Source organism: Lytechinus pictus, chromosome 1 (assembly GCF_037042905.1).
Source record: "Lytechinus pictus isolate F3 Inbred chromosome 1, Lp3.0, whole genome shotgun sequence".
Taxonomy (NCBI): Eukaryota; Metazoa; Echinodermata; class Echinoidea; order Temnopleuroida; family Toxopneustidae; genus Lytechinus; species Lytechinus pictus.
In genome coordinates this window covers 16,990,205-17,016,738 of record NC_087245.1, presented here as the reverse complement: position 1 = coordinate 17,016,738, position 26,534 = coordinate 16,990,205, and the positions used below count along the sequence as shown (strand labels likewise).

The window sequence follows — 26,534 nt, the reverse complement described above, 5'->3', positions numbered from 1 at the left end:
TGTTCATGTGCTATGTATTTTATTGTGTGTTATGATGATTTTATTGGTCTGGTCTGCGTGCTGGGTTCGAAAATTGAGGTTTTGATATCAGGACCAAGTTTGGTAGAGACCTGTCTTTGAACATTAAGTTTTAACCACAATTTTGGAGGCAACCACAAGAAATTCCTTTTCTAATATGATTCTCCCGCAGACACCCGTGCAGAATATCATTTGTTACAAAGTTTTCCGGATAAAGAAACAAAGAAGGTTATAGATCCTTTACAGACAAGGTATTTGTAGTGAGAGAGAAAGAGAGAGAATGAAGAAAGAAAGAAAGAAAGAGGGGGGGGGGGAGAGACAGAGAAATTGAGAATGGGAAGATTCAGAATTAAGGAGGGAGAGAGGGAGGATGACAGAATATATAAAGTAGAGAAGAGGGAAGATTAAAAGAAAGGGAAAGGAGATAAAATAAGAGGATGGAAATGGGGAAAACTGGGCCTCCCGTTTATGGATAGAGATATTCTCAATTTCCTGCTTCTATACGGATCAGGAATTGGTCGAGCTATGAATTATGCAAGATGGTTGAAACCATACCAAAATTCAACTTCTCAGTCAATGTAAAATAAGTGCATCCTGTAAGATGGGTTAAATGACCATGCTTGGTACAAACATAGTTTCCTATATTTTGTCCAACTTGGATTGGTACAAAGCCATTTTAATTTGATTTACCTGTAAGATATTCAGCCAAACAATGCATCTTATGAAAAAGTTCACTCCCCTCAACATCAAAATGGCCCTACTTTCAGATTTTGCACATTGTTTGAAATGAAAGCATGTGTTAATTGTCTACTTGAAACATACTCTTAATAATGAACTGTTTTAGTCAGGTCAGCTCACCAAACACACATAAATTTAAAATAATCGTCTTCAGAACAAATTCTTTACACTTTAAGAGACCATAAGCCTCATATTTCATAATAGAAATGTAGTTGTATAGGGAAAAAGTTGATATGCCTTATTTCTTTTTTTTTTTTAATTACTTTTTGGGTACTTTTCATCACCCCCCCCCATCTCACCTGTGCCAGTACTCATAATCAACTTTTGGTGACTACCCCATTTATTATAAAAAATAAGAGGTATAATTATTTGTATTACATATTCGAGTTTGTTTAAAATCAACACATGTGTCACTTTTCTCATAATTATGGAGATACTCTTAGTGCGTAATAGCGGTCATAGAAATAATAACTATGGCCACAGGCCAATTTCCGGTGTACGATAAGAATGATTTTCCTTATCTCGTTTGCTAATTTTGATAACTACTAAAGCACAAACCTCTACAGATTATTTCCCAACGTTCTTTTTTGTTTTCATTTAAAAATATTTCATTTTGTTCTGGTAAATTACTTTATTGTAGCAATTAAGGTGATGATTACATTAGGGCCTGCACTTGCATACATGTATGAGCACGGCCTGCTTTGCAGAATAAGTAACATTTTTAATACAAAAATTTTAAGTAATGAGATAACTAGCGTAAAAGAATGAAGAAGAAGAAAAAAGGAGAAGAAGAGGAGGAGGAAGGGGAAGAGAAAGAAGGAGAAAAGGAAATACAATACACTGTCCTCTGTAATTAATAAGCACATTTGTGTTCATCTGTTTATTATTATTTTTTGGGGGGTGGGGGGCAAATACTAAGTTATCTATTTTAAAATTCATTATCAATGACTGCTTAAAACTGAATTCATAATTAATTAAATAATTATCTTCAATTCAACCATTTTCACAATTTATGTGAACAATCTCATTTACTGAAAACTACAAAAAAAAAACCAACTTCATCATAAGGAGTATACCATAAATTTCTTTATTATTTATGTCATCTACGAACAGCTCATTTCCATTCCTTAATGGGCCAAATTAACAGTCTTATCTAACTATTGAACTTGACACAACACTGATTGCCACTTATTAATTATGAGAACCAAGACACCTGTATGGGATATACACATCTATTAATACGTCTGCTGGAGCAACAACTTCACAGTTTCTCCAGTTTCTTTTATCAAGAAGTCAGCACCGAACTCTTTCTACAAACGATATCTCATCTTTACTAACCAGTAAGTTGTATATTTTTTTTCTTCAAAGAATGGATAATTGATATTTCAATCTGTGAATGCACCATCGTACTCTGTCTCTGTGGGCAAATGAAATTTTCAAAACTCATTCAATATTTTCATTAAATTTTACCCGATATACGTACGCATTGCATCTGCATGCAAGATATCCTTCAGTTCTAATTTTGAAAAAAAAAAAGGTTTTTGTGATCACCTCGACCGCTTAGATCGTTTGCTTGTAAGATTATGTTCTTGATAATCTTGATTTTCTGCTGGCTCCCCAAGGAGCCATGCATACGGAAAAGGCTATGTTTGAATTGTGACTTTCGGTGTCTTGTCTGCAGATCCATATGTAAACAGTGAGTTATCTATTAGTGCCGAGTGATTATGTTGTTTACATGGAGGATTTGCAATGATTTAGATAATAACAAATATGAAAAAATTGAAGATGGGTAAGTAATTCATCGGCTCTGTCAATATAATGTAGATCAGAGTTATAGGAGTTGATACAGCCGAAGGCTAGAGGATGTTTCAAATTGTTAAATACTTATGTATCATTTCCATTTTTAAAAACCGACCCTTCAGTTATGACCATGCATGGTAACAATTCAAGTGATTTTCACACCTTGCAATGAAAATAAGGCATGTCGGGGTTGCTCCGTCCGGTTTGTCAATTATTTCATCCTAACAATTTTTTCTTTTTTTCTGATAGAGATGAAAGTTGTACTAGTCGTTCTTCTAGCGACAATCGTAGCTTCGCAGGAGATTGCCCCTCTGCTAACAGTTGATGAACCTATCCCTGGGAAGTATATCGTCAAATTCAAGGTAAGAATCAAAGGGAAGCTCTCATGGGAAAAGCTCCCCAAATCACTAAGAAATTTGTTTTTGAATGCTCTGTAAACGTGACTTTTATACTACATTTACACAAATTCCCTAATATGCACATCAACTTTTAATTGCCTGCCAAAAATCCCTTGTCTCAATACGAGCGAGGGATTGAAATGATATAAAGGTGTCGTTACCAAAACACATATATGATAAGCATAAGAAGTCTAAAACAAACACATGCCGTCATTTTCGATAAATATTTCTGAGAAATATGACTTCACATTTGTACTCTGTTTGCCGTCCAAAACATCTGTCTTTTCTCTCACATATTCAGAACGAAAAGTCTGCAAACCAATAGATTTCTTGTCATATATTACCCGTTCACATTTTAAAAACCTGTTATTAAAATTGTATCAACCATTATGCCTTTAAAATTAAAAAGATAATTTTTTGGTTCTTCAAATATTAATGCAATAATAGCTAATTTAACCCACCCCCCTCCCAAAAAAATTGTGCCATAGTACGGTAAGATTGACGGGCAAATTGCGTATCTTTACGTTTTTTGCATAAAATTGTTTTCGGACTCTTTATGACGACTATAATTCCTGAATATATATTTTTTATATTATCTCAATGAAAAATGTCATTCGAAGTATAGTCGTCAATATGTTAAAAAAGCGTTCTTTTATAGTTGATTAACATTTAATTGAGGTCAGATAATTCATCGCAATACCTTTAAAAGTATATTTTTGTTGCTCTTGTTTAATTATGCATTAGACTTTAAATCGAAGGGAATGCTCGCAACATATTTGTGCTTGAATTTCATTAAGAGTTATATCAGAACCTTTCCTTAACGTTTGATGCCTTGTACGTAGCGATTGAAGGGATTTTTTAAATTATCATTTTTATTTATTTCAAAAAAATATTTATTCAGGATAAAAACCTGTATCAGCACAATGGCTGTTTCACATCATGGTTCTGAAGGACAAAATATATATAATATAATAAATTTGATATTCATGAAGATTAATATAGTAGCAACAATGCAAATATAAGATACGAACAAGAAATGTAGCAAATGAAGAGTGCGACAAAAAAGGTTCAAATCAAGATATATGTAGCAAATGGAGTTTTGAAGTACAAACAAACATTTTATTGTCTGAGAAATAGAAACAGTATATGAGAAATCGGAATGATGGAGGATTGAATAGTCGACTCCAGGGATGGAGCGAAAAAAGAGGGGATGGGAGTCAGAAAGAAATGAAGCAATCAAAATATGCAAGAATAATGAGAAAAGGAATATTAAGAAGCTAGGAGAACATGAAAACAAACTCAAAACTTTTCAGATTGTAACTAACATATAAATAATAACATAGGGTAAACATAACTATTTGATTATTCATACTTGTGGGATCCGGATATCTTGCTTTGCCCACATAGCCTATATCTTAGATTATTATCAGTTGAAACTAATAATGTGTTTTCAAAGGCCACCGCTCACCTTACAACTGGTCCACGATCTGACTTTAGAACAAATCGAATTTCAAATCAATATTGCGAGCGCGAAGCACGAGCTAAGAAAAGATATACCGGTCTTAAGAAGGTTCAATTAATCCTGGCAATTAATGCACTATTTCAAGCACTGTGTGTGGAAATGGTGATATGGATTGCAGTGAATAAATGGTGCATGCGCAAACTGATGTATTTTGAGCTAGGACCTGGATATTTTAAGGACATAATGCCATCATATGAAAATTATAACTTTGTTCCTATTCTTCTTCCTTAGCTTGTCGATATTCCGATCTGAAAAAGGGACAATTTGATTATTAGGAATTCATTGATATGTTATTATCTTATTTATCTAATAAGCCTGATGATAGCGCAAAATTTGTTGAGATTAAGGTCTGAAAACTGGACATTTTAAGCACTTTCGTAATTATGAATAGGATGCATGGGTTAATATATTGTTAACAATTGATGCGAGCGCAAATCTCAAGCTGAAATTTTTGATCAACTGTCGTGGAAAGTTGGGTTTTAAGTAGATTATTAGAATAAATATAGAGGTATATGTATACATACCTCACGTGAATCCGCCTATGAAAAAAAGGGGTTTGCCATTTTCTTGATTATTCATTGGAAGAAAAGAATGCCTATATGATGAGATTTCTGCGTAAGTGTAGGGCCTACCTGGACAAAAAATGCAATGATGGATGGAATCAATCCACACACTCAGCGTGCGGAGAAATCAAAATTTTGTGATGGAAAAAATAAATATTATTTTGGTAATTTGCTGATTTATGTGAAGCATTACAATTTTTTTTTTTGCTTTTACGGAATTATGGGGGGGGGGAAACGATATGCTAGCCACCCCAATTCATTGGTTTCATGGTGGGGCGATCGCCCCCCCCCCAGGATTGACGCCTCTGGTTATGACGTCATTCCGACTAGATGTTTAATTTGTTTTTATTCTAACAAGGATGGTAGCATACATATTTATACGATTAATTAGACCTTTCCACAGTAATGATAATAAGCTCCATGTTTCAACGTTTAATTTATTCCAAAATCGAGTCGCAGACCAGTCGTAGGTTCGTTTTCTAAAATCTCCCTCATGAAAATATCAATATCAAGGCAAAGAGACATAGAATGAACTTAGATCTTATTGAAACATTTTCCTGTATATAACGGTACAATATTTTGCTCTTACAGGAAGGACGGAAGATTGATGATTTCGCCATAAATCTAGCTGGTGGCAAGGTAACCCGCAAGTTCAGCAAAGTGTTCAGTGGATTCGCCGCCGACCTCAGCGATGAATTGGTTGAAGGGGTAAGTATGCCTTAGGATTAAAATTAGGTACCAGGGAGTGTTCATATTATTGGAAGGAGGCTTTTTATGAAACAATGCGCTAGCGATCGTCATTCTCATGACTTGGTTATCAATAGAGCAACCATCTCGTCTTGCTCCAGGCCTAGAAGGGCGCTATTATAATTTTTGAATAATAACTGACAATTTAAAGTGGTCATTAATGTTCGCTCATTGTGCAGAAGACCATGGATTGACTGACACTCGCTGATCGCTACCGTACGCGTCCTCTATATAATTATAAGTTACCGTCCTTTAACAAAAACTCCTTATTTTGAGAAGAAAAGAGGATAGGTACTCTTCTATCAACAACTTTGAGGTGGTGAGATTAATTACCAACACAGTTGAAGTTCTAGGCATCTGGGAACGGGAAAACGCAACTGCAATTGATTTTTTTTTTTTAAATCGGTTCTCTGGACAGAACGTGACAATGCAACCCAAGTGTAAAGCATTTAGGGAATATTTACATTATTATGTATTGTGCGAGTATTGGCTCAGGCATGTATATTTCATCTGGTTTTTGTTGTTCTGGGAATCATTTTTAGAAACATTCCTGCGCTCTTTTGTGAATTCTCTGTTATACCCATACGGCCAATGTATAGTAATACTTGGTAAAGGTAGCATTTTCCATGATTATTTATACGACATATTTTGTCTCGCCTGCATAGTAGAGGGAGATTATAGACGCCGCTTTTCTGACGGCGGCGGTGTCATCAACATCAAAATCTTAACCAAGGTTAAGTATCATCATAACTTATAAAGTATATGGATCTAGTTCATGAAACTGGGACATAAGGGTAACCATTACTCTACATCCTGCCTGAGTTTCAGGTCATGTGATCAAGTCAAAGGTCATTTAAAGGGATAGTCCGGGCTGAAAATATTTATATCTTAATACATAGAGTAGAATTCACTGAGCAAAATGTTGAAAATTTCATCAAAATCGAATAACAAATAATAAAGTTATTGAATTTTAAAGTTTAGCAATATTTTGTGAAAACAGTCGTCATGAATATTCATTAGATGGGCTGATGATGTCACATCCCCACTTTTCGTTTTCTTATGTTATTACATAAAATCATAATTTTTCATTATTTCATACTTGTGTAAATAATATGTCTATGAAATAAGTAGCAGCAATAAATATCTAATGCACTAAATCAGTTGTCAATCCAATTTTTCTAGTTCTTGGAGGAAAAAAATTGAATAAACCTAATTTCATATAATAAAATACAAAAGAACAAGTGGGGATGTGACATCATCAGCCCACCTAATGAATATTCATGACAACTGTTATCACAAAATATTGCTAAATTTTAAAATTCAATAACTTTGTTATTTGTTATCCGATTTTGATGATATTTTCAGCATTTTGCTCAGTGAATTCTACTCTATTTATTAAGCTATAAATACTTTCAGCCCAGACCATCCCTTTAAGGCCAATGAACTTAGACCATGTTGAGGAATCAACATCAAAATCTTAACCAATGTGTCATCATAACTTTGAAAATATATAGATCTAGTTCACGAAACTTTGACATATATGAGTAATCAAGTAGGTCCTGCCTGAGTTTCAGGTCACATGAAAAAGGTCAAATGTCATTTAGGGTCAATGAACGTAGACCATGTTGGGAAATCAACAGCGAATGTCATCATACATGTAACTGTAAGTTTATGGACATATATAGGTCAATAAAGATGGACATAGGGTAGGCTTGTAGCACTGATCGTCTTGCTTGCACAAATCTTTTGTCACATGATCAAGGTCAAAGCCGGTCATATAGGGTCAATGAACCTTATATTTTATTATCATATGAATGGTGTAATTTTTAAATGTCATGATAATTATTCATCTTGGTTGTTTTCAAAGTAAGCCATGCTGCTATTGAATCGCGTAATGCAGGCGAGACTGCCAGAGGCATTCCATTTGTTATTGTGACAAAAATGGGAAATCAATAATGAAATGTACTTATAAAATATATTTAATTTCAGAGGCCGCTGTTCGGTTTATTCATTTTTTTTTTGCATATTTTTGGGGAAAAGTTGGGTCTGAAGCCCCAGCTCTTAGCTGGCCGTGGCCCCTGCATTTTTTATAGCATTATTTTGAAAGCCTATTCTACACGTTAAAAAAACTTGTTTTAATTATTAGGAATAGTGTTCTGAATATATTGCTCCATGCCTTCATGACAGGACTAAAATGTCTGTTGATAGATAACAAGATATGAACAGCACCACCATCACTGGCAGATCCAGGTTCAACTAAAATTTGTAATGTAAAAATGCTGTTAAAACAGAAGTGGGCCCCGCCCCTTTTGAAAGTGAAGACCTTTTTTTTTTTGCTTGTCAAATTATTTTGTGGATGAAATACCCTTAATTTTTGGACAAAACCCTTTTTTTTGCTTGTCAAATTTTTCCTCGGGAAAATGTGCCCCCCCCCTTTTGAAAAATCCTAGATCCACCCCTGACCGCCATTATAAAATGCTAATTATATAGTCTCCTTTTTGTTCATCACTAGCTCCGTAAATCTGAGGCTGTTGAGTACATCGAACAGGACGGTGTGGTTCGGGCTAGCGCAGTAGCATCATGGGGTCTCGATCGCATTGACCAGCTCAATCTCCCACTCGATGACATCTACCAGTCCGACTTTGGTGACGGCAGTGGGGTAGATGTCTATGTCCTCGATACAGGAATCAACTTAAATCACAATGACTGGCAGGATCGATCTTCATATGGAAAAGATACAGTCGACAATGATGTGAGTCCGGACTCTATAATAATCTGATTCATTATTGGCCACCCGGCGTCCCCCATCCCTTTCTGGTTATCTGTAGGCCTATCGCATACGTGTGCCCATTTTAATTTTTTAATTTTTTTTTTTGTGGGAAAGGGTTTATTTTAGGGATCACTTCTGGGAAAAAGTCCTTGGAAATCCATGAAACGGGAGATGTCTTGAGCATTTTCCCAGGAATACAGTATCTCCGCCGACAATCTGAGATTGAGGAAAGAACTTTGCTAGCATCCATACCAAATTGGCCTAAATCAATGTGATAACATAAATTAGTATTAATTTTTCAATAAACAGTCATTTTATAATGACAAAAACAGTATTATCAATCTATGAAACACTACAGATTCCTGTGATATCCCAATGAATTTCGGTCACGACATTGCAATTAATGTTTGTATGTAGGCCTATACAGTGCGTATAAAAAAAAAAATTTCACTTTGAAAAAGCCCTGGGAATTAAAAAATATACAACATGTGGGTAATTTTTTCACATATATTCTTGGGTTTGGGTCTCATCTATCCAATGAAAGTAAACATTTTGACAGAATGTTACACTTGAATGAGCACTGTCAATTTTTGTAAAGCTCGCAGAAATCTGTTTGCTAAAAAATGCTAATTTTCACGCTGTGTCAAGGGGAAAAGGCGAAATCAAACTTACCCTGCGAAACATTTCTCATACATTTTCCTTGCACTTTGAGTCAATTGAAGTAAAACGGATACATGCAAGCATTTTGTAACAATTTTGCCACCAAAAATTAAAATTTTAACACTTAGTAAGCACAACCTTTACCCTTTTTGTGCCAGCTGGATCTGAGGACATAACTAAATCTAAACAAAAGCTTATATCAGACATCTCCAACATTTTTTCGCTAAGTTTTTATTATATGTAATATAACATAACATAATTATGAATATAATATAATATAATATAACATTATAATGAACAATAATTTCTTCTTTCCAACTACGTTTCTCTTCCTTTCTCCCTCTTTTTCTCCTTTTCCCCGTTTTTTTTTTGGGGGTCAGCCGATGGGGGGGGGGGGGGGGGGGCACGTGCCCCCCAGCCCCCCCCCCCCCCCCCCCCCCCCGTAGTTACGCCACTGTATATAGTGGATCCCAAAGCAAGCCTAAACAAAATATATATATATATGTGTTGTTCCTAAAACTGTATATACAGTGCTCACCTTTTTATATTCGCTATTTGTTATGGTGACACCCCCTCTCTCTCTCTCTCTATCGTCTCCTCTTTTTCTCTTTCTCTGGCACATCATGTATAGGTGGTATCGGGGTCCAAATCATAAAATATATTTTTGCTTTATTTTAACTTATTTATTTTTAGATTACCCTTTGAAATGTCTTGATTAAATCATGATATTACTCTCTATCATTTATCGTCTTAGTTTAACTCTGAGGATTGCGATGGGCACGGATCTCACTGCGCAGGTACAATCGGAGGAACTCAGTATGGTGTCGCCAAAGCAGCACATCTTATTGGAGTTCGTGTTCTTGATTGCTCAGGAAGTGGATCTTATGCTGGGATAATTGAAGGTATTCATGTAACTAATAATTATTCAGAAAAACAAAGAGATATAAAAGTAACAATTAACAGTTTATTAAATCATTGATCTCACCTGAGGCTATAGTGAGACTATACATGTAGGCGCCGCTTCGCCGACGGCGGTGGTGGCGGCGTCGTCAATATTGAAATCGTAACCAAGGTTAAGTTTTTGATATGTCATCATAACGTAGAAAGTGTATGGACTGAGTTCATTAAACTTAATTGGCAATGAGGGTAATGGAGTATCACTAGTATTCTTGTATAAGTTTCAGCCATAGAGATATTAGGTCAATGAACTTTGACCATGTTTTGGGTATCGACATCGAAATCTTAAACAAGGATAACTTTTTTAATGTCATCTAACTTTTGAAAAGTTATGGATCTAGTTCATGAAACCTGGACATATAAAGGGCAATCGGGTATCACTGACCATTTCATGTGACTTAGGTCACATGAACAAGGTCAAAGGTCATTTAGGGTCAATGAATAGGAATTCTCTTTGCGTTCAAAACTATCGGTCAAATATTGTGGTGTCATGTCATGTAATGCCTTACTAAGACTAATCGCGGAGGATGTATGGTACGTTGAGAGACCAAAGAATTCCAATTGAGAATTTCATGCACTTCATTGGTAGTCGTGTGAGAATATAGATTTTCAATATTATTTGTCCAGGTTTTTGAGAATCTGATTGAAAACTAGACATTCTAAGCACTTTTTTTTGTCAATATGCATATACATAAATCAGCTCGTGCTCCCTGCTCTAAAACTGTGCTCTTTATATAATGTATAATTAGACCTAAAACAGCGGGTTGAATTTTATGGCGCTTTAGAGCTAAAACCGGGACATTCTAATTACTGTCGGTACATGAAGCAGTTGGAACAGCCCTGGGTGACCCGACAGTTAATTCTAATCACCGGATCACTGTCGTTACATGAAGCAGATGGAACATTCCTGCGCGACCCGACAGTTTATCATTTTTCCGACAGGTCATAACGTTAGTCCAACAGCCCCTGCGCTTGTATAACAGACAATAATCATTTTCGCAAATGGGACATTCATCTCAAAATCCGCATTTCTATTTGCACCGATACATCCACAGGTTTACCTCAAAACCTCGCCTACGTACCACATCCCCTCTCTTTTTCCCTCCTCCTCCCCCCCCCCTTTTTTTTGCTTTGCCCCTTGTCTTTTTGTTTTCTTTTTCTGTTTCCTTCTTATTTTGCCTTTCATCTTTTCCCCTTCTATTTTCCCCTCTTTCCCCCTTTTCTTCTTTTCTTCTCCCCCCCCCGACGACCGCGCAGATTTACGGACGCTATCCAGAGTAGGGATGGGGGTTGTCGCACCCCACCTTCCACCCCCTTTAGCGACGACCCTGATGTTTACTAAATTGTTTTATTTATCCCAAAATTTTGTCTTTATTGCATAGGTTGTGACTGGGTAATAAGTGATAAGCAGAGTAAGCAGAGTGAGAATGTTGTGGCTTCAATGTCATTAGGAGGTGGTGGTAATGAAGCACTTGATGCAGCCATCGCGCAAATGGTTGACGCTGGTATCACGGTGGTAGTGGCAGCAGGTAACAGTGACAGGGATGCCTGCTTATATTCCCCAGCTCGAGCTGAGCCGGTGAGTATAATGGTTTTATTTAGAGTATAATGGTTTTACCCCCTGATTAGTTTTTGTCCCACCTGCATAGCAGAGTGAGACTATAGGCGCCGCTTTTCCGACGGCGGCGTTGTCAAGATCAAATCTTAACCGAAGGTTAAGTTTTTGAAATGACAGCATAACTTAAAAAGTATATAGACCTAGTTCACATGGACATAAGGTTAATCAAGTATTACTGAACATCCTACCTGAGTTTCAGGTTACATGGCCAAGGTCAAAGGTCATTTAGGGTCAATGAACTTCGACCATGTTGGGGGAATCAACATCAAAATCTTGACCTAAGGTTAAGTTTTTGAAACGTCATCATACCTTCAAAAGTTTATGGAGCTGATTCATATAGCTTGGACATAAAAGTAATATCTCTGTAAGTGTATTGGTCTAGATCATAAAACGTGGACATAAGAGTAACCAAGTATCACTGAACATCCTGTACGAGTTTCAGGTCATATGACCAAGGTCAAAGGTAATTTACAGTCAATGAACTTTGGCCATGTTGGGGGTATTTGTTGAATAACCATCATAACTCTGAAAGTGTATGAATCTAGTTCATAAAACTTGGACATAAGAGTAATCAAGTATCACTGAACATCTCGTTCGAGTTTCAGGTCACATGACCAAAGTCAAAGGTCATTTAATTAAGGTCAATGAACTTTGGCCAATTGTTAGAGGTACATGTAATTGTATCCTCCGAACTCTGTTCGGGGGATATATGTCCGCCACAGAGATTTCCTTGTGTGCTCTATCTGCTGCATTTCTTCTCTGATCATCTTCAAATTTGGCATGAAGGTTGAGTATGGTATAGCGAAGAAGCCTATTGAATTTGGTGTGGGCGGAGACATCGTTGCCATGGTAACAATAGTTTTTGTGGAAATAGCAGAGATGTCCTTGTGAGCCCTCTACCAGCTGCATTTCTTCTCCGATCATCTTCGAATGTAGCATGAAGGTCCATTATGGTAAAGCAAAGAAGCCTATCGATTTTGGTGTGGGCGGAGACATCGTTGCCATGGTAACAATAGTTTTTGTGGAAATAGCAGAGATGTCCTTGTGAGCGCTCTACCAGCTGCATTTCTTCTCCGATCATCTTCGAATGTGGCATGAAGGTCCATTATGGTAAAGCAAAGAAGCCTATCGATTTTGGTGTGGGCGGAGACATTGTTGCCATGGTAACAAGAGTTTTTGTGGAAATAGCAGAGATGTCCTTGTGAGTGCTCTACCAGCAGCATTTCTTCTCCGATCATCTTAAAATGTGGCATGAAGGTCCATTATGGTAAAGCAAAGCCGCCTATTGATTTTGGTGTGGGCAGAGACATCGTTGCCATGGTAATGAGTTTTTGTGGAAATAGCAGAGATTTCCTTGTGAGTGCTCTACTGGCTGCATTTCTTCTCCAATTATCTTCTGATATGTCATAAAGGTCCATTATGGTAAAGCAAAGCAGCCTAATGATTTTGGAGTGGGTGGAGACATGGTTGCCATGGCAACCATATTTTTGTGGAAAATTTGGTAAAACCTGTAACTTCTGCTTTTTTTCCAGTTTGTCATAACAGTTGGCACACAGAAGCAATATTAGAAGGTGAAGCGAAGATGCCTATCATTTTTGTCGGGGGGTCTTGACTCTTAGGGTTAGGTTTATAAAATATATCCAGATTACTCTATAATTGTATTCCCCAACAGGTGATACTGGACAATATTTTAGGTTCTGCAGAGTCATGCTGCTACGTGCCTACGTCATATTATTGTCATCATATTTGGTACCCACAGGCAAAATGTGGGCAGGGTCATTGTCGCCATGACAATTGTATTTATTTGTCAAATATCTGTGTGAGCTCTATATATCGCAATGACGGATGACGCGGTGGGTTCGGGGGATACATGTGCTCGGCCGCGCGACCCACCGAGCATCTCTAGTTATTAAATTGCTGTCGTAACTTTCACGTGCACGTGCACCCTCCCGCTGGGGCAGAGGAGTTCCGACACTGACAAGCAAAATGAAATTTGTACCCCTTCTTCTGCTTTCAACAGCTGATTTTCCAAACTTGGTTCCACCTCTCCAAGATGTGCACCCCCATACCACTTTAGTTCCACCTCCCCAGGATGTGCACTTCCCCATGCTCAAACCAGCCTACGCCCTTGATGTTTATGGTAGAATATCTTTGAAGTTTGATAATTTGACTGAAAAGTTTTTAAAATTTCAAAGTGACAATGCATTACCAATTCAAGGCACCTTTGTGATTATTTTCCTATGAAGATTTTAGCATTGATGAAATATATCAAATTTTTATCCTGATAAGACTGCTTGGGGAAGTGTCCTGGGAACGATATTTTAATAGGAGGTGCTTGTTTGAAGAAAAAAAAACATATTGACAAGCCCCCCCCTCCCCCCCAAATGAGGTTTTCACAACCAAATGAACGTGCTTTTGGGTTAAATTCATACTTTTTTTTACACACCTGCCTAATTTCCAGGGGGTGCTGCCTATGGTGAATAACACAAGCAGCACCCCCGCTTTCCAAGCTCATGTGGTGGGGCTGATACAGCCCGAGGTTCCTTGACATTTTGCTCAATAAATCTGTATCATGAAAAGCTCGCGTCATTTCATAACTTTTTCTTTCAAGTCTCGTGCAACATTTGAGACGGGTGTTTCCAGAGCTTGACCCCACTTTTTGACACCCATGACCGTTAATTCTTTTCTGACACCCCATTTTTTCATTCAGTTTTTTACATGTACCATTTTCATTCGGTGATCGGGTTAAAAAAATGAATATTCATTACTGCCTAAATGTATCTAGTTATTGAGTTATTTAGGAGAGTTATGTTCCAATTCCATTCTATGATTGGCGTTTATGCTATGGAATATTCATTTGATATCTAAAGCTTCTTCGTTGGTGGCAGTCTTTTGTCGCGTGAAAAAAAAAGATAAATTTCTTGTAAAAAATAACATTTACAAGTTTTAGTGGGAGATTTCTAAAAATGAGCAATATTTGTGATCTTTGTGGTGTGTATTTTGAGGGACACAACATTTGCTCTGGCGACAATTGCTCCAGGCTTTATTTTGTCTAAGATATAGGGTTAGGGTTGCAATAGCATTTTGTTAGGTTTAGGATAGGGTATAGTGTTAAATCCAGGGTTGATATTAGACATTCCATTGCTGTGTGGAATTTGCAGCGGAGCAATTGTCTTCGGAGAAAATGTCATGGAACCTTATTTTGATTCAGGGCACTGGCTTACAAATATGGGTATAGTGGACCCCCCCTCAACATAAAAAAATCACGACCTACAAAAAATAAAGAACAAAGGTTATATATGACATTATTTTTGATCAATTGATTAAAATCAATTGAACTCATTTTGTTTATGATCAGTAAATTGTCTGCGAATACTTTCATGGGAAAAAAAGTTCGAAAACAACGAAATAAAAAACAAATTAAAAAATTGAATATCCGTACTAAGTTAATTGGAGCAAACCTTGGATTTAATGCATAAATAAGCATAATTAATAAGTTATAGATTTTTTTGGGGGGGGGGTTAAATTTATAGTTAGTAGTTTATGCCATGGGCAACCATCCAATTTCCATCGTAATAAAACGGTCAGCTGCCGAGATCGATCAATCACCCGTCTATTAGACATCAATTTTTAAAAGTTGTGAAAATTGGTAAGCACTATCCCCATTGCGACTTCAAATTGGCCGCATAAAGTGAAGTGAGACAACGGTTTCTCTTCCTTATACTCCAATACATAAAATGGCTAAAATATAATTTTTTCAAGAGTTTTACGTCAAATTTTCTTTCATGAGGACATAAAACAGTATACTACCTGGGTTATATTTATATTACTGCCCCAGGAAAATGGGTACTGAAGAGAAAACCACAAAATGCTGATAACTAAGTACATGGCCTATGGGAAAATTGTCCTTGCATTTGTCATAATTTACTTAGTTGCCAATTAGAAATCCATATAGTCTTAGGAATCTCAATTTCAAAGCAGCCTTAACCTCTGCATCGCTTGTCCTATTTCTTTTAAACTTTCACCATTCTGTTTTATTTATTTTCTCCTTTCCAACACATGACAAAGGCTTGATTCCCCTTTAAGTATATTCTCTCTTTATCGTATTTTTGCTTTCTTCTGATATATTTTGTATGGTTTATGGGGCTCTGCTTCATGAATTGTTTGGCCAAAATATTTTTTTTTGCGTTGTTGGTAGTGGGGTTGGATGCTCATCGAGCTGCCTAGCATAGCGGTATACAGAATATAGGTTTACAGATTAGCTCCGATCTTAATTTTAACACAAGGGGAGCATTTATCATCCGACAAGTTGTCAGGGGCCCATTTCATAAAACTTGTTATAATATATTTGCATTAACACTACAAAGCTACTGAAATCCATCAATTTCATTGGCTGATAGTAAACTTGTGATAGAAATGGTGCATTTGTTATTTTAACAAGTTTTTATAAAACGGAACCCTGATCTCAACTTTCATTGATTTTGATTGACTGAGAAGCGGTGTTTGTAAACAAACTTTGTCTGACAGAACCCCCATAAACTCCTTTCATGAAACGGTCGTTCCCATGAAAGCATTTCAAAACTTGTCAGACGTTTTATGCGACAAAACTTTGTTTCCCGACAGCTACCATACTAACATTGCTTCTCAGCCAATCGAAATCAAGGAAAGTTGTCAGTTCTGAGAATTAGTCAGGCACAAAATGTTGATAAAACGCTCCCCTGCAGTGATCTTGCCTGGGCTTTGGAAAGGGTTCTAAAATTGGGATCTGATGTGAGAGGGTGGGGGCTGACCAGCAAACAAAAATCAGGTTGTCATGTTTTTGGACATGTTTTTTGTTGGAGAAAGTGGGGTCTGAAGATTCCTCCCCACCTTTTCTTGGACCCATCTTAGTCGTTTCAGTGTGGTAATTGGTGTTACTCGTCACCGCACTCTGACTTGAAATAACCACGGCCCAACACCACCAGTTCTAACACCGAACTTGAAATCCCCCTGTGCTAGTATCGTTTGTGAGACATGTTAGATTTTACTCTTTCAATAGCTTACAATCAAAATTGCTCTCGTCATAACACCAATCATTATTCCTTGGTTTGTAAATTGTCCTATCTAAATATGAAGAGTTTGGTTGCAAAAGGGGTTAGGTCCACTTTGGACCATTTCAAGAAAAATTGTGTTTTTTATTCTCACTTATTGCAATATTCTTATGAGAAACTAAATTGTCATGATGTACTACCCTATCATGTCAACATAAAATTGGGTATAAAAGAAATCTACCTGTCTTCAATGTATTTCTATATATTAAAAAAAAAATATCATTGTGGACCTAACCCCTTTTGCAATTAAGCAAAATGAAATGAATCCAATCTCTTTTGAATAAAAAAGTGATTTTTCTTTGCCACTTTTATTCACGTTTTAATGTAAATTTTAAATTGTGTTTGGTATCTTTAGAGCGACTAAAAATCTATAGGTTTTGAGACAGAAAACAATAGAATTCATGAAAAATGGACCTAACCCCTTTTGACAAATGAGCTCTTCAGAAGAGTTTGGTTGCAAAAGGGGTTAGGTCCACTCCAAGAAAATCTTCCTTTTTTTATTCTCCCATATTGCAATATTCTTATGCGAAACAAAATTTTCATGATACCCTACCACGTGACCACAAAAAGACATCTATCTGTCTTCATATTTTTAAAATATTTTTTTCCAAAAAAATCTTTGTGGACCTCACCCCTTTTGCAACAAAACTGAAATGGACCTAACCCTTTTGAAAAAAAGGGATTTTTCTTTGCCATTTTTGCTTAATTTTTAATGGGAATTTCAACTTTTCTTTGGTATCATCTTATAGAGCTACTAAAAATCTATACATTGAGACCAAAAAAAAAAATCAAATTTGATTAAAAAATTGACCCCTTTTGCAACTGAGCTCTTCATATAATAGTAGGGCTTCTATTGCCATTATTATCAGTTTCATTTGCCTATATAGGACTTGAAAAATGCATGTTATATCCGTTGTTTTTTTTCTTTTATCACGAGCATTAAATTAATCAAAATCCTACGTGAGTTATTTATTCCAATGTGCGCATAATGTATGTTTTGGTCATTTTCCTTTTATCATAGCATTTAAATCAAATAGATACAAATACATGCGCGACCCCAAAAACACGTAAAAAGGAGTTCTTTTTCAAGATAGCTCACGTTTCGTACGTTACGTAATAAGGGTGTCAAAAACACTAAAATACTGAAAAAAGGGTATCTATTTCGCTAGGAAAGCTATGTGTTTAGGGTTAAATTTGTGAGGGTAAAAAGACTAAAAAATAAAGAATGTACTTTTTGCCCCAATAGTCAACACTATACGTGCTTAGAGTCCAACTTGTGCAAGGTGTGGGAGATGGGGCAATGACGTAGGTAAAGGTAAAACCGACGGCCGTGATATATAACAATTAAAATACTTGTTTAGGGGTTCATTTCAGGAAATACTTGCCATTGTTTTGTTTCCAATACTTGTTAAGGGTAGGGTTTCACATGCCAATACTTGTTAAGGGGTGCATTTTCAGAATATGGAAAGTACTCGTTAAGGGTGCTTTTCGAGACCCCATGGTCGCGCATGGTATCCACTCGTCAATGGAAGTGCCCCCCCCCCCCCCCCCCCGGATACAAATGAAATAATACCAACGTGTGCACATGGATATAAAACATCAACCAATGCAATGAATCTATATGATCCTACTGGATCTATCAAAATTCTCATGCTTTTGGTTTGATCATTTCGTTGGTCCGATATAAACATTAATTTTTTTTTCAAATGACATATGAGATCATAAGTTTTCTCTATTTTTGGAGGGATGCTGAGGTATGATTGGTATATTGTTGGTAAGCGCTTTCGTCATTTTTCATACTGTTCTCACCATCTTAGGCAATCACAGTCGGAGCTACAGATATCAGTGACGTTAGAGCTTCTTTCTCTAACTATGGCTACTGTCTGGATATCTTTGCACCTGGTGTGGCTATAACGTCAGCATGGTATGGTGAACCTGATGCCAGTAATACCATCAGTGGTACCTCCATGGCTTGCCCACATGTAGCAGGTATGCTCCCTAATGTTAATGATATTATTTTAATGAATTACTATCATGTTGTTAAAAAGATCTGTGTCGCAAACATTTTCCTTTGTGTCTATTTAACCAGCATAACATGTGGTTGTCATACCCTGTCGAATGACTGGCTCACTTGTTATAGGTAATGCTCCATTCTATCACCAGTGATACATCTATTACGTTGCCCGATAATTAACCTGATTGTCCATAATGCGGCCTCTCTTCAGGGCCCTGGGAACGATTTTTTCAGTGCGGGTGCTGAAATCTCTCCTCAAAGATGGGGGACACGATTGAGTTTTTTATTGTTCATATAATAATAATATATGTGATTTTTAATGCGCCAAATCCACTCGGCGGAGTGCCCAAGGCGCAGTGAAAGAAAGACAGAACGAAAGAGAAAAGTACAAATATAATAGTAACAGATTCAGGAACAATTAAGAGTAAGAAACATTGAATAGACGAGTCTTAAGGTAACGTTTAAATATGTCAATAGAAGTGCATTCATATATATATACACGCACCAATGCAAGGGCACCCTCACACACACACACACACCCACGCACACACATATATATATAAAACTTGACACCTCACAAATCCCCAACTTAAGGGAGAAATGTGTCATGAACATACATGTATAACTATTATGCCTGAAAAAATAAGTTCTCCCTAATTAATTTGACACTATTTATGTGGTATGTTTTAACGTTTGGATGACCAGGAACTATTTTTGCAGTGATGTAAATTTGATTTGCGCCAAAGTAAGGCATGGCTACAATGAATGAATCCAAATGTCAATGATGTCATAATCCTCCAAGGGTTGCATTAAAATCCATTTCAATTATTCCATTCTGATTATCCAAACGTGAAGATATACCACATAAATATCGTATCAAATTATTTGGGAGAAGATACAGTTTCCAGCCATAGATATTGATTATGCGTTCAGGACACATTTTTTGTTTTATTAAATAAGGGATTTTTAAGGTCAATTTTTTTTACTCACACAATGAAAAAAATATCCAAACAGAATGATGAAGTAATTCATGAATGTCATAGACCAAGCAGACTGGAGTTGTGTTTACATTTTGGAAATGACGCTATCAAAAAAAAAAACAAGAGTCAGTTACATTTACTAATATTCACTTATATTATTCATTTACCATATAGGTGCTGCAGCAACAGTACTTGGTGCTCATCCAGGTCTCCTACCCGTTGAAGTGAAAGAAATGCTTCAACTCAAAGCTATACCAGATATAGTGTCAGATCCAGAATCAGGATCTCCAAATCTTCTCCTTTATGTAGGAGAAGGATCGGGTGGAGGATTCATTCCAACCCAACCTCCACCACCTCCAGGTAACTCTTTATACGATTTGAAATCCCAATATTCCTCAAATTGGTAACAGCCATATGATAGAGTTTACTATTTACAGTTGAACAAATATTTCGGCTGCCAATTTGCGTTTTGAAATGAGATTTTACTATTTTCATCGAGTCCCCTATTTAAATACTTTAATGATTACTTTCAATTAAATACTAGTTATTATTCGAGACCAGAATAACGTGTTGTACTGGAAATCAAATATTTGTTGTTGTTTTTGTCACTTCATTTTTTGTCTCGCCTGCATTGCAGAACGAGACTATACATGTAGGTGCCGCTTTTCCGACGGCGGCATCGTCAACATTGAAATTTTAACCAAGGTTAAGTTTTTGAAATGTCATCATAACTTAGAAAGTATATGGACCTAGTTCATGAAACGTAGACATAAGGGTAATAGTATATCACTAAAGATCCTGCCTGAGTTTCAGGTCCCATGATTAAGATCAAAGGTCACTTATGGTCAATGAACTTTGGCCATTTTAGGGTTATTTGAGGAATTGTCATCATACATGTAACTTTAAAATTTTATGGATCTACTTCATGAACCTTGGACATAAGAGCAATCAAGTATCCTTGAACATCCTGTGCGAGTTTCAGGTCACATGATCAAGGTCAAAGGTCATTTAGAGTCAACAAACTTTGGTAATGTTGGGGGTATTTTTGGAATTGTCATCAGACATGTAACTTTAAAGTTTATGGATCTAGTTCATGAAACTTGGACATAAGAGCAGCAATGTATCCATGAATGGGAACATGGCCAAGATCAAAGGTCATTTAAAGGTCAATTAACTCTGGCCGTGTTGGGAGTATATGTTGAATTGGCACATGAAATATCGACATAAGGTAATCAAGTATGAATGATTGTTTCGCACATGTGTTAAGTCACATGATCACGGTCAAAGGTCATTTTGGGTGAAGGGACATAATATTTAATTATCATATTAGTGTTTTCTTCTGTGAATGATTTATCAATAGCTGTTTTCAAAGGCAGCACTGCTGCTATATCGAATTGCGTAATGCAGGCGAGACTGCCAGAGACGTTCCACTTGTTTCTAATATACTCCTCAATTAATTTCTAGGATCTAGGATAATGAGCCGGAAGTGACTACTTCATAAATTTTGCTATTCCCATTGCCAAATCAAGTCCCATAGGGTTCCAAACTGGTAGTTTTGAAGGAGCCATGTACTTGGAAAAAATATTCCTTTATATTTTTACCTGGAAATGGTAAGTGGGCCTTTCATATGGACAACCTGAGTAATAGTTTTTTAGCTCATCCGGCCCGAAGGGCAAGATGAGCTTATGCCGTGGCGTGGCGTCCGTCGTCTGTCGTCCGTCCACAATTTCAAAATGCTACTTCTTCGCCATTTCAAGTCCGATTTCAATTCTGTTTGCTTTATATGATAGCACTAGGTGGGAGATTCAAAACTTCACAGAATTTTGACATTCATTAAATATGCTAATTTATGCGCATTTTTCAAAATTAAAAAAAAATACTTCTTTATTTGTTGACCGATTTTGAATTTTTTGCTTCCATCTGGTAGAGCTTCATGAGGTTCACCAAATTTCTACACAGAATTTTGAAATTTTGACTAGAACAATTTTTATGCTTATTTATGCGAAATTAATTTATTCATATTTTTAAAAATTCACATAAAATACCTCTTCTTCTTTATTTGTTGACAGATTTTGATTTTTTTTTCTTCCATCTGGTAGAACTTCATGAGGTTCACCAAACTTCTACACAGAATTTTGAAATTTTCAGTAGAAAATTATCAATGCTAATTTATGCAAAATTTATTCATAAATCACAGAAAATGCCTCTTCTTCTTTTTGTTGACAGATTTTGATTTTTTTTTTCTTCCATCTGGTAGAACTTCATGAGGTTCACCAAACTTCTACACAGAATTGTGAAATTTTCAGTAGAAAATTATCTATGCTAATTTATGAAAAATTTATTCATAAATCACAGAAAATGCCTCTTCTTTATTTGTTGACAGATTTTTATTTTTTTTCTTCCATCTGGTAGAGCTGCATGAGGTTCACCAAACTTGTACATAAAATTTTGAAATTTTGTCTGGAAAATTATTTATGCTAATTTATGCAAATTTTATTCATAAATCACAAAAAATGTTTTTTCTTCTTCATTTGTTGATCAATTTCAATTTTGTTTGCTTTATATGGTAGCTCCTAGAATTTTGAAATTCATTAAATTTTGAAATTCATTAAATATGCTAATTTTTATATTTTCAAAACTCACAAAAATTACTTCTTTATTTGTTGATTGATTTTGATTATTTTTGTTCCATCTGAGAGCTACATGAGAGCTACATGAGAGCTACATGAGGTCCACCAAGGTTCTACACAGAGTTAAGAAATTTTGACTAGAAAGTTATTTATGCTTAATTTATATGAAATTTATTCATAGATCACAAAAAATGCTTCTATGTCATTTCTTCATCAATTTCAATTCTATATCCTCAATTTATGTTACCAATATAATTCACTACAGTGTCAACTGGGCTGAAATTAAAATTGTGTTAAATTTCGTTGCGAGATGCTGGATGAGCTCCACATCATTGATGTGCTAGTTTCAAAGTGAAAATCTGTGTAAGAATTGAGTGTTTTTGGTCAAGAAGATCCCTATGCATCGGTATATGACTGTTCCCTTGCGAATTGCTTCAATAAATGCATATTGGTAGTAATTAGTAATATGGTTTTGACCTTTTCCCTGACCTGAACCACGTTTCTTCTTTATCGTCACATAATCCTAAAATTTTTACCCCCATGCCTGGTTGAGCAGACTTGCCTTGTGAATCTCTGTGGTGGCATGTTTTTTTTAATGTTTTAAACTGAATTATAATATACCTGTAATTGTGCAGGATTTTCTCATTTTAGTGAGGGGCCCGCAGGCCTCTGGGCAGCAGTATTGGATTTAACTTTTGCGAGCCCTGGCCCATGGAAAACTATTTTTCAGTACCCTCCTGTTCATTTGTTATTTAAGTTAATATATTATTGAAGTAATTGTAGCTTTTGATTTCCATTGTACGATTTGTGTGTTTTTTATATCCGAATGAATAATCTAAAATAATATTAACCTATGAAAATAGATCAAGGTACATCATTGATCTTAAACTTGTGAGATGGTTGCAGGCAAAGGCTAGTCTTAGTCTTATTCAAGCAATGGTGGCCAATCAATATACATTTTGGTAGGGAGACACTTGATTATTAAGAATGCTCATATGAGAGGGAACATAATACAATTCAAACATCCTTATGGTCAAAAGAAGATATTGTTCCTCTATGTTAGACCCTTCCTGCACCTGCTATGGTAGTAACTATTAAAAAAAAACAAGACGGCAGTGTGGCCCAATTAGAGAGCAGTAATACACAGAAGATAAAATGATCAAATATAATACATCTTAGCAGATACATGTAACTTAGGCTTTTAGTGTGTTTGATCATGAAATAACATGTCTTCAAGGGAATTGTCTTTCTCCATGCTTGCTATATACATGCTCGTAGGCCTACACGTTGATAGATAATCAACTGGATTACAGATGTAAGATGATTTCAATAAGCAAGAACATTCTGCAATGGAAACAATCAAATAGGATGTGTGATTGGAATTCACATTGGGTATTTTTTATGATGAGAACATTTAAATTTTACCACAAGAACGTGGGCCAAGGTAATACTTACACTCTCCGTCAGTTAGTTTGATAATATACTGGCAGGGATATAGAGGTGATGTTACAACAATTAGCATTATTATTATGACACTTCGGATGGTTGTTTTTACACTGCGCAACTTAGGTCCTATAACTTGGTCTACTATTTTCAGGTTACCCAGGTATCAAAATGATATTTTCTTTCCACTCATTTTAACATCCCATTATCGCCATCATGTATTTGAATTTCCAAACAGAATGCGGCACGAATTTTACCTCTCCTACTGGAATCATTTCGAGTCCAAATTATCCGAGTTCATACCCCAACGACGAGAAATGTTCATACCTTGTAATGGCCGCTGATGAGGAGAAAATCATCAACCTGTCATTCACTTATTTCTCTTTGGAATTCCACTCTTCTTGCGACTATGATTCACTCACGGTAATTATATATTGATATCAGGAGCCACCAGACGCAACAAACACATTTTATTTATTTATTCATTTATTCATTTTATTTATTTATCTTTTTTAAAAATTAATTAATTTATTTATTTGTTTATTTATTTATTCATTTATTTAAACATTTTATTGATTTATTTATTCTTGTATTTGTAATTTTTTTTTTTTTTGAGGGGGGAACACCTTGAAGGGTCACAATTTTGTGAGAGTGTGAGATCCTGAACCATGGTCCTGGAAAGTGAGGATGCTGGGAGCGCTGCGTGTATTATTCACTGTTGGTACCACCCCCCCTGGAAATCTGGTACATAGGCTGAATTTCAGAAATTTCACTAAAGTCATATCAAATGTTTTTTTTAGCATATTCAAAACTTTGCTGCCTGTGGTAGTAAAGATTTTCCCTTTTCATGCAAAGCCTCAGCCATGCCTAGGACATTTGACACAAGATAATGTTCTTTTTTGTTTAAAAGAAATCCACAACGCCATAGCCTTAAATGCCTTTTCAATGAAGAGATTCGTCAAATTGTCCATTATGTTATTATCAGCAGGAATCAATTACGCATTTGTTTTGTGACTTTTTTTTTCATATTTCTTTAACATGAATAAGGATATCAAGAAGATTAATGTCACCAATTTCGGAAAACGTTTTGGTTTCCCATCAGATAAATTAATTACCCAAATAAATATAATAACAAAATACTTGTAAAGTTAAAAGTGATATGTGTATACCGAATGTTGATCTGTCAAGAGTTTATAAGGAAACAAAAAGAAACTGAGTATTACTTTAATACCGAAAAAATAATGAAACTAAATTAGTACTTTGGAAAATGGCGATTTGCCCTATGATACATTTTCTTATTTTAGATGTCAAGTTTATTCACCCAGTCCCCATTTTCCATGCTATAGTTTACTTTATGCTTTAGATTACAATTTATATTTGTGAAGGTATTGAAAGTATTTCATATACATGGTATAGATTATATTGTCATGTTTCCTTATTTCGTTGTATTTTGTTAATTTATCTATTCAGTATTTCTTTCTATTTTGAGTAATCATGACAATCAGGGCCCTGTCCACGGAGGATTATTCTATTGCTACTGGGGGTGCTGAGCATTGTCACAGCACCCCCAGTAACAATAGCTAATCCTCCGTGGCCAGGTCCATGATGACAATGGTTTTTTGTCTCACCTACATACATGTAGCAGAGTGAGACTATAGGCGCCGCTTTTCCGACGGCGGCGGCGGCGTCAACACCAAATCTTAACCGAAGGATAAGTTTTTGAAATGACAGCATAACTTAGAAAGTGTATGGACCTAGTTCATGAAACTTGGCCATAAGGTTAATCAAGTATTACTGAACATCCTGCCTGAGTTTCATGTCACATGACCAAGGTCAAAGGTCATTTAGGGTCAATGAACTTAGACCATGTTGGGGGAATCAACATCAAAATCTTAACCTAAGGTTAAGTTTTTGAAATGTCATCATAACTTAGAAAATATATGGACCTAGTTCATGAAACTTGGACATAAGGTTAATCAAGTATTACTGAACATCCTGCAAGAGTTTCACGTCACATGACCAAGGTCAAAGGTCATTTAGGGTCAATGAACTTTGGCCATGTTGGTTTTTTGTTGTTGAATTACCATCATATCTCTGTAAGTGTATTGGTCTAGATCATAAAACGTGGACATAAGAGTAACCAAGTATCACTGAACATCTTGTGCGAGTTTCAGGTCACATGACCAAGGTCAAAGGTCAATGGATATTGGCCATGTTGGGGGTATTTGTTGAATTACCATCATAACTCTGAAAGTATATTGGTCTAGTTCATAAAACTTGGACATAAGAGTCGTCAAGTATCACTGAACATCTCATGTGAGTTTCAGGTCACATGACCAAAGTCAAAGGTCATTTAAGGTCATTGAACTTTGGCCATTTTAGAGGTAATTATTAGATTGCTGTCATAACTTTCAAAGTTTATAGATATAGTGTATAAAATGTGGATATAGGGGTAATCAAGTATCACTGACAAGTTTTAGGTCACATTATCAAGGTCAAATGTCAATGAACGTAGTATTGTATCATTTGAATGGTGTTTTTTGTGAATAATTATTAAAAGGTTGTTTTTCAAAGTCAGCACTGCTG

General features: G+C 36.0%; 2 protein-coding genes across 3 annotated transcripts in view; both read left to right on the top strand.

Moving 5' to 3' along the window:
- The window catches only part of LOC129258466 (transmembrane protein 237-like), a 29,711-nt gene extending 27,921 nt beyond the window's left edge, over positions 1–1,790 (top strand). Inside the window, exon 18 of the mRNA XM_064097386.1 lies at positions 191–1,790. The gene's annotated coding sequence lies outside the window, so the exon portion shown is untranslated. The remainder of the gene's footprint in view (positions 1–190) is intronic.
- Positions 1,352–26,534, top strand: part of LOC129258455 (extracellular serine proteinase-like) — a 28,788-nt gene continuing 3,605 nt past the window's right edge. The window contains exons 1-10 of one of the 2 annotated variants that reach the window (XM_064097379.1): positions 1,352–1,377; positions 1,870–2,096; positions 2,806–2,918; positions 5,631–5,747; positions 8,299–8,538; positions 9,971–10,118; positions 11,556–11,752; positions 18,699–18,870; positions 20,050–20,235; positions 24,187–24,371. In XM_064097379.1, coding sequence (XP_063953449.1) covers positions 2,808–2,918; positions 5,631–5,747; positions 8,299–8,538; positions 9,971–10,118; positions 11,556–11,752; positions 18,699–18,870; positions 20,050–20,235; positions 24,187–24,371 — 1,356 coding nt within the window. In that variant the 5' untranslated portion in view covers positions 1,352–1,377; positions 1,870–2,096; positions 2,806–2,807. Of the gene's footprint in view, positions 1,378–1,651; positions 2,097–2,805; positions 2,919–5,630; positions 5,748–8,298; positions 8,539–9,970; positions 10,119–11,555; positions 11,753–18,698; positions 18,871–20,049; positions 20,236–24,186; positions 24,372–26,534 lie in introns of those variants that run through there. The other variant, XM_054896727.2, reaches the window with a different exon arrangement.